The sequence below is a fragment of the Moschus berezovskii genome, chromosome 7 (assembly GCF_049115385.1).
Source record: "Moschus berezovskii isolate FMDL1 chromosome 7, NW_MosBer_1.0, whole genome shotgun sequence".
Taxonomy (NCBI): domain Eukaryota; kingdom Metazoa; phylum Chordata; class Mammalia; order Artiodactyla; family Moschidae; genus Moschus; species Moschus berezovskii.
Genome location: NC_142466.1, coordinates 14,412,573 through 14,422,067, shown reverse-complemented (window position 1 = coordinate 14,422,067; position 9,495 = coordinate 14,412,573). Strand labels below are relative to the sequence as shown.

Sequence of the window (9,495 nt, the reverse complement as noted above, 5' to 3'; positions counted from 1 at the left end):
TTTCTCTCATCTATTCTGGTAAATGAGGTAAGAAACTCCTGTTTTATGAAATAAGGTATTTTTCTCTTTTAAAAGGTTTTTAAAAATAATAATAAAAGTAACACAGCTATTGGAACATCTGAGAACACTGTAAAAATGTAACTATTTCAAACCAGTAGTTTAAACTTGAAAACTAGTCAGCCATTACCATGATCAACAACGCAACCGCAAACATCCTTTTAATTTTTTCCAGCCTTTCTTCAGTGGGTGCCTAAGGAGGGGTGTATGCATTTATTATAAGGTATATTACATACTACACAGAGACACACTCTAGCTTTGTTGTGCTTTCTTGCTTAACACAATTAAGTACTTCTCCTTGACAAGAAAAATTCTTCAGTTCTTAATTTTATACAACCAACCACAAAAACCAGAAAAAGCAAATCAGGATGTATCAAAATGCAGAAATGAAAAAGAAAACAGACTATTTCCTTTGACAGAAGAATGATCTTACCACCTAGAATGGACACCTTGGAGGGTTTTCAGGAAAGGCCTACAGAAACTACTTCCTGTAATCTCACAGCAAAACCAAATAAATAAGTAAAAACCGAGACACACTGCCCAGACAGAATCCGTATTACAAAATAAACTTTAAATTTTAATATTTCCTGTCAGGCCATATAGTACAACACAGGAGCGCTAATCCTCCTATCCTCATGTTACAGACCACATGAAGAAAACAAGGAAACTGAACCTGCATGGAAGGCTGGGTCAAAGCCTTCTCATTTCTCTGGGTGCTAATCTGAAGTTCCTTTCTTCATGAGACTATCTGCCCATTTTGGCATAACATTTGCGGAAAACCAAAATCTCACATATGGAACTCCCAAGTCACCCATCTGCCTCCACCCACCTTATTTTTTGGTTCGAAAATTTGTCACAGAACAAATGTTATGCCCCATGATTTGAAAGGCAAGAATGATCCAATAGCACCCTTAAGCTCACCTTAACTGCGTTAACAAAGTATTAGTATCTCGCTCTTTTCTTCCCCTTTGTAAAATGGGGGAAATAATTATTATAATCATCAATATATTATTTATATGTGTCTATATCTATAAAACATTATATTAAATTATCTTCCCTATATTCTTTTTGAAAATTGTGGTTAGTTTTCACTTTCGATAAATCATACTGGCTGCAGTGGAAACAGACATAGATGCTAGTTTGAAAGGCAGGTCGTCGTGCAGCTTACTGGGCATACCCAGCAATTGGTAAGGAGGCTGTGAAAACTGTAGTGACTTTAAAGTCAAAGCAGCGGATTATTATTATTATTATTTTGGCCTCTTCCGCTTCACGTACTTCGCACTGCAATTAGGACACTCGTTCCCCGCCGGGGAACTTTGTACCGAACGGGAGCAAGAACTCGCAGGTGCCTCCCTGCACAGGCCCGGCCCAGGGCGAGAACACGCCCTCTGTCTCGGCTCTCGCGGCCCGAGGCTGGAGCAAGAACCTCGGTTCCGGGGCGGCAGCCGCACAGCCGGCGGCGCGCGTGTAGTCGCTGACCCGCCCGCCGGCCCCGCGTCCCGGGCACGCCGCGCCCGCCGCGCACTGCGCAGCGGCGCCTCCGCTCCCGACTGCCCGGCGGCCCCCTGGCCAGCGGCCCGTCCATGCTCTCGGCCAGCAGGACGGCCCGCCAGCTCTTCCACAGCCTCTGCCCCATCCCGAGAATGGGTGACTCCGCCTCCAGGCTCGTCAGCCCCCAGGAGGCCTTGCCGGGCCGGAAGGAGCCCGTCGTCGTAGCCGGTAAGGACGCGGCCACGCACCGAGGGCGCGGGCCTCGCCTCTGCGCACGCGCGTCCTCCGGCCGCCGGGAGGGAGCCGGGGGCCGGCCCCGGCAGGCTCGGCCGCCGGGGGTCTGCGCAGGCGCGGAGGGCGCTGGGCGTGGCGGGGACGGGGGTCCATCCTCTTTCTTTGTTTAGCTTTTCATCCTCTAGAACAGCGCAAAACACCCTGAAGGGATCTAGTCCGTTGATACGGCCCACTTAGACTGTAAATACCCCTCGGCGGCTTCAAACTTCGGGCGGGAAAATCGCTGATCTGATTTCCGCCCTTTCTCACGGGTGTGCATCCACTTTCCTTTCTTTTCTGCTTCGGCGGCTGGGATTAGGGCCACTTGCAGAGGTGGTGCGGGTTTGTGTTGTCACGGGAGCCATGGGATGATACAGAACCATGTATATACTGAGGTTTTGAAATTGTTTCTCATGCCAGTGTTCTGGTTGCAGGAGTTATCCGCACGCTGCCCTTATCCTCCAGAACTGCCCGATTTCCCCGACTTGGCAGGAGCTTCCCCTGGCCCCGTGCTCCGGATTCTGCACTTGTGTATCTGTCATGCAGAAGAGCTGTGCTTGCCAAACTTAAAAATAATTTCCCAATCGCATACCAATACTTTTGGCGACTCTAATAGAATACATAAAATGTAATAACAGTGAGATGCTAGGAAAACGAAGTAAAGTGAATAAAATGAAGGAAGAAATATGAAGTTCTGGAAACTGCTCTAAAAGTTTTGAAAGCTTCACTCTATACGTTTCTGTCTCAGCACTGTAGAAGGCCGCAGACAGCGATTGTTTAGTCGCTCAGTCGTATCTGCTTTAGTCGCTCAGTCGTATCTGCTTGCGACCGCGTGAACTGTAGTACGCCGGGCTTCCTTGTCCTTCACCTTATCCCGGAGCTTGCTCAAACTCCCAGTTCCTTGCCTCAGTGATGCCATCCAGCCATCTCGTCCTCTGTTGCCCCCTTTTCCTCCTGCCACCAACGTGAGGATCATGCTTTGAGAAGGATTACCTTGGTGTGTTGCTTCTCAAAGTACTCTCTTTTAAACAAGCCCTTCCAGTGACACTAATGCGTTCATTGGTTGTGAACCGCTGCCTGAGGGCTGTTGGAGGGTTCAGTGGTGATTAATCTTTCACCTATGGTTCGATGCCGAGATAAATTATACTTACACAATTTCTTAGGGATTCTTCCGTTTTTCTTTTCCTTAAAGATTTGTTGAGTATATATAGGAGAAGATCGTTCTGAGTCTGTATCCTACACCCTACTCAGTATGAGAATGGACACAGCAGAGGTCTTTACGTTTGAGGTAGTCTGAGAACTGACGCTGTGTGACCTGTTTCTCATTCACCTACGTCAGCCGCTTTGTATCCTATGTCCCCCATCAGTTCACTCCCACCTCATCAAGAGCCTTAAAAAGCTTATTTTAGACTCAAGAGAATGAGTTTCAAAAAAAAAAAAAAAAAAAGTCCAGATTATTTCTAAACTATATAACCCTATTATCTAAACTTTATTTATCTTGAAAGTAAATTCTCCTTTAACAAACTAGAATTCATAAATGGATATTTAAAGGCAATGCTTCTCAATGCTGAACTTCCCCAACTTGTATGAAGCTTCATTTTTATACACTAGTGTCTTTGGTATGTTCTCCCAGACATCGAAAAACAAAACAAACAAGCCTGATCAGATCCCCAAACTGGTTGAAGATTAAAATTGTCCTGAATTTAGTTCTCCTTTATCTTAACCAAAGTCTTCCCAATCAGTTATTTACTATAGAGATGACACTTTTGGTAAAAGATTAACTAGCATGACAGAAAGGAGCCAACAGGTTTTTTTCTTTTTTTTCTCTATCCATCTACTAATTCTGACTGCAAAACCTCAAGACCTGGCTCTTCAGCCTTTTTATAGAGCCATGCATACGTTGCTATTGCTGGACGAATAAACCATTTTTTTTTTTTTCTTGGTGTAGGGCTAAACCTACAATGTACATCCTTTGTGTTCGACTGTTGTAACGCTCCCCCCTCATACTTAAATTTTAGATAGTGGCTTTCCTGTCTCTACCCTGGGACTGCTGCCTTGACAGGTTGTCAGACTTCTGTTTGGCCTCAGAAATGGGCAGTGTTACTTCTCAGGTGTGTTTTCAGTGGCTTGAGGTTGAAGGTTGCAGACTTAACATTATTGCTTTGGAAGCTGAATTCATCTCTGCTCTAACCTCCAGTCTGTTTAACAGCTCTTCACCTCTCAATATTACTTCTGTCCATATCTGTTGTTATTCGCGCCCCTACTCTCTGAAAAATTCTGTGGCAAAAGCATCACCTTTTGATTTTAGAAGACAAAGCCTATCTGTTTAGTGTCTTTGGCTCAGGGTTTCTGGCTCAGTCTGGTACCAGGTGTGCAGTATTACCAAATATGTTTGGGGTGAAGGGTTATCATCTTAGCTTTAACCCTACCTTTTTTTGGGTATTCTTCCAGAAATGTACACCCTTTCGTAAACTACAGCCTAGTAGTAGATTTCTGTTTTGCAAGAAGGTGAGATCCAACCCTTCAGACTTCTTTAATTTCTCCCAGGCTACCTAAAGTGGATCAAAACATGAATAGGCCTACTTTGGGTGGCTGGTTAGAACTAAACCTGGCCTAGACTGCCTCCTTTGAAGCACACTCTGTTTAGATCAGTGGTAGGCTCTGGGCAGCACTGACTGGCAGGGCACACAGGCACTTGCTGGTCTTTTTATATAGGTGGTCTCTTTGTTTCAGTGCCTGGCTACAGAGCAATATTCAGAGAACTTTGGGACTGGGGGAAAAGGGGAATTCATGCTTGCTGGACTGAATTGGTGGTCAGTCAATTGCTAGAGATAGGCAGGAGGCAGACAGCTTATAATTAAAACCTCTGAGTGCCTCCAGTGTGATTAAAATCTAAGTTTATTACAGTTAGAACTGATCTTCAGGGGAGGGATAAATTAGGAGTTTAGGATTAAAATATACACACTGCTATAAGTAAGATACGTAACCAACAAGGACCTAAGGTATAGCACAGGAAACTATTCTAAATAGCTTATAATAGCTGCCTATAATGGAAAAGAATCAGAGAAAGAATATATCTGTATCTATATTTGAATGTATATATCTGTATCACTTTGCTATACATCTGAAACTTATACAACTTTGTAATTCAACTGTATTTCAATAAAAATTTTTAAAAAATATAAAAAAGCAATCAACAGAAAAAGAGGAACTGATATTATTTTTAGTGAATTAATTATTGTGAAAGCCCAGCTTTTTATTTATATGGCTCATTTTTTTCCAGCTGTAATGGAAATATGGCTAATCTAGTTTTTGATCACGTGTTTGGGATTTGGATATATCATCCAAGAGAATGTCGGCAGCTCCTGTTTAATCTTTGCTTTCTTGCCTGTATATCCTTAGGTAGTGTTTGCTGCATTTATTACTGTGATGTCTCTTTGGGGAGAGGAAGAGGTGTAGAACACCTGCTAAAGGTTTGCTCTTCTGAGAACTATAAATATAAGCAGAAAAACAGAACAATGTGAGTAATTGTTCAAAGGTGGCTCTTTGAGAAAACAATTTACTGTGACTATTAGCTATCTAATAAAGGAGAAAAGGAATAAAGTACAAATACATGAAATAAGAAAGAGGGAATAATAGAAATAGAAAAGCTGAAGAATCATAAGAGACTATTTACTCAATTCTTTGAAAATAAATTTGAAAACTTGGATGAAATAGATAACTTTTAGGAAAATATAACTGACCTAAACTGACCCCAGAAAGAGAAAATCTTAACAGATTGATTTTCCTAGAAGAAATAAAGTTGTCAAAGATTGCTTCGTCTCAAAGCATTATGTCCAGTCAGTTTTACAGGTGACGTCTAAATAGTTAAAGAACGTATAATTCCAATAGTATATTTAAACTGAAAGGATTGTCAAATTCTTTTTATGAAACAAGTATAATATTGAAACCAAACCTGATAAATATTGCACTAAAAAGAAAAACCATTCTCACTTATGAATATAGATACAAAACTGCTAAATAAATACTAGTAAGCAGAATCTAGCAATGGTATTTAGTCTTAGAATACTAGGATTTGTCAATATTAGGAAATTTGTTAATACAGTTCGTTGTGTGTGGCTCAGTCATATTGGACTCTTTGTGACCCCATGGACTATAGCCTGCAAGGCTCCTCTGTCCATGGAATTTTCCAGGCAAGAATTCTGGAGTGGCTTGCCATTTCCTCCTCCAGGGGATATTCCCCACCCAGGGATTGAACCCATATTTCTTGCCTTTCCTTCATTGGCAGGTGGATTCTTTACCACCGTGCCACCTGGGAAGCCCTTATTAATATAATTCATCATTTAGTTGGTCTAGGGAGAAAAATGATACAACTGTTTCCCCAGATGCTATGAAGTTATTTGACCATGTTTCACAACCATTCCTGATAACATTCAGAGATGGCTACTTCTTAATGTGATAAAACATATCTGCCAACATCATGCTTAATGAAAAGATATTAGAGATTTCCATTAAGTCCCAGTCAAGGAAGAATGTGGAGGTGGTTAATGCTTGCTTTGCCTAGTGGCAGGTGTGCACTGTTACTAAATTCTTTTGTTCTTAAGGGTCATCATCTTGGCTTTAATCTTACCTTTTTTATGTTCTTAAAAAAATCTCCATCCTTTTATGAACTGTGGCCTGGTAGATTACTATTCTACAAGAAGGTAAGAGTCAAACCTTCAAATTTCTTTACTGCTTAATTTTTCCAGGGCTGCCTATGTTATATCAAGTTATGGCTTGGTGTGCTTTGGATGATTGTTTATTATTAACATTGTGTTGTAGGTGCTAGTCAGTGCAGTCAGATAAGACAAGGCAATAAGAGATGTACAGATTGGAAAAGAGAAAGTGAAACTAATGCCATTTGCAGATGATAAGGTTATATAACTGGAAAATCCAAGAGAGTTTAATAAGGTATCAATTTATATACTTATTTGACAGAAACCAATAGCTTTACTCTTAACAACCTGTTGGAAAATATAATGAAAAAAAAACACCCCCTTTGTAATAGCAACCAAAAAAGTTAAAATTTAAGAACAAACTTGGCAAGAAATATGTCCAACCTTTGTGAAGAAAACATACAGAGGAGCACAAAAACAAAACTTGAACAAGTGGAAGAACATACCAGTTTATTGGATTCAAAGACCAAACAGGAAACATGTATCAGTTGTCCCTAAAGTTAATTTATAAAGGTAACATGATTTTTTTTTTACAACAAAATTAGTCACGTTTATTTAAAAGAAACATTACAAATAAGTATGCAAAATTAAATTTCATGATTAAATACACATAAAAGTAACATGCATACTTTACATTGAAATCCACAGACAAAGTTAGTTGATTACATGACAGTAAAATACAAATGATATTTTTATTTTGTTCTAGAAATGGATGCATTCATTTAAAAAACTGGTTTGGAAAAATAAACAGGAATAGTTATGGTGACTAAAATAAGAACAAAGAGGAACAGTTGGTTCTTACAGATAGTGAAAGCAAAGCTTAATAATTTAAACAACATGGGACTATCCCTGAACAGATAAGTCAATATACAGAATAGAAAGATCAGAAATTCTTAAATATGTGTGAAAATATAGTATATGATACAGGTGACATCTTAAATCAATGAGGAAAAGATGAAATATTCAATAAATGGTTAGGGTACAACTGTGTAGCCATATGGAAAAAACAAAACCAGAAAACCCTGCAAAGTTGGATCTATACTTCACATTCTTAAACCAGGATAAGTTCCAAAAGATATATGTTGATAATAGCTCATGCATATTGAGTGCTTAACTATATGCCAGACACTGTAGTAATTGATTTACATTTGTTGTTGTTTAGTTGCTAAGTCATGTCTGACTAATGCATTTAATCTTCACCATGACCTGAGGAGGTGTTAACTGTTTTACCCTCACTTGTTGGAGTGGAAACTGAAGCCTATAGAGTTTTAGGTGTCTTACACAAGGTCACATGGCTAATAAGTGAATGCAGGCATTTTGCCTCTAGAATTTGTGATCCTAACAGTACTATATATACTGTTTTTTCATTTAGTTAAATGTAAAGAATGAAATAATTTAAGAATGAGCAAGGGAGAATTCTTTTAGAAAGCAGAGCCTTTCTAACCACGACTTGAAAATCAGAAGACAAAAAAGATGGAGAAATTAGATCACGACAGAATAAAAATCTTCTGCAGGCAAAAATTACTGTAAGCAAATTCAAAAGACACGCTGGGGTAAATACTTGCGATTCATATCATAGGTGAAGGACTAATCTCCCTAATATATAGGAAACTTCTAGAAGATAATAAGAAAACAACATCCATTAGAAAAATAGAGGCTACGAGCAGTTCACAGAAAAGGAAGTATAATTTGCTCTTAAACATATAAAAAGATGCTCAACTTCTTTCATAATGAGGAGAGTGTAAGTACCATTTTTCATTCTTCAGATTGGCAAAAATCCAGAACTCAGATGATACAGTTTGTTGGTAATCCTTAAGGAAAAAGACACCCTTCTCCTTCGCCGGCAAGAATGTAAATTGACCCAACTCTTACGGAAGTCAATTTGGCAATATCTACCCAAAATTTAAATGCATATACCTTTTGACCCAGGAATGCAATTTCTGGGAATTTATCCTGCAGATATGCTTGCATTTGTGCCAAATGATGACTGTACCAGGTTATTCACTGCAGCTTTGTTTTGCAGTCATCAACGATTGGAAACAACCCAAACGCCCATCAATAGGGGCTAGTTAAATAAATTATGGTTCCTCCTCACAATGGAAAATGCAGCTGTAAAAAAGAACATGGACTATCTGTGTGAATAGATATAGAGAGATTGCCAAGGTACAGTGTTAGGTGGGAAGTGCAAGGTCAGAACAGTGTTATATATTAGCTTTTGTGTGAGTAGGGAGGAAAATAATAATAGAAACTTTGAAACTTTGGAAGAATAGCTCAGAAAGTAGTGGCCACGGAGAGGGCTATGCCGTGAGCTGGTGGTGGAGGGGGACACAGCCAGGAGACCTGACTCCGTGCTTTTTAAAAAAACTTTTGATTCCTGTAAATCTGCCTGCATTACTGAATTAAACAACTCCATTTTGCAGACGACTCCTTCTGATATTTTTAGTCTAATTGACCACCTTTCTATCATCTTTTGTCATCCCTATTTCCAGTTCTGTTTTTTTTCCTTCTTTTTAAATTTTGCTCTCTTTTTCATGTCAAGTTCTTTTTTTCTGCCCCAACTTGCTTTTGTAATCAAAATCCACATTTTGGCGTGATTTAAAAATCTAAATTTAGAGGGTGAAATTGGAATAAGTTAATCCAAGTCATTTTACATTTCATAAATATTCATTTTTATTGAAGTGTCAATTGTGGTGGCATCATTTATACAAAGAAAAGATCTTTGGGGACAGATTTCTTCCACTATTATGTAGAAGGCATTATGTGTATTTCTTTTATTTTGAGTGATGTACATAGACTTTTTAGAAGAAAATGATAGAAAACAATTTTCCTTTTAGAAAAAATTTTCCCCAGTGTGCGATTAATTTCTAAATTGTAGGACACAAAACTATTATCTATCCTCTCTGCATCCCATCTAAAGCTCTTTATTTTCCCCTCTATTTCAGAATCCGCAGTACTTCTC

At 39.3% G+C, this 9,495-nt stretch overlaps 1 protein-coding gene across 5 annotated transcripts in view; it reads left to right on the top strand.

Moving 5' to 3' along the window:
* The first annotated feature begins 1,372 nt into the window (after positions 1–1,372).
* MSRA (methionine sulfoxide reductase A) overlaps positions 1,373–9,495 on the top strand; it is a 376,536-nt gene continuing 368,413 nt past the window's right edge. The window contains exon 1 of one of the 5 annotated variants that reach the window (XM_055428054.2): positions 1,373–1,776. In XM_055428054.2, the coding sequence (XP_055284029.1) occupies positions 1,641–1,776 (136 nt within the window). In that variant the 5' untranslated portion in view covers positions 1,373–1,640. The remainder of the gene's footprint in view (positions 1,777–9,495) is intronic. The other 4 variants (XM_088837820.1, XM_055428052.2, XM_088837821.1 and 1 more) reach the window with 4 other exon arrangements.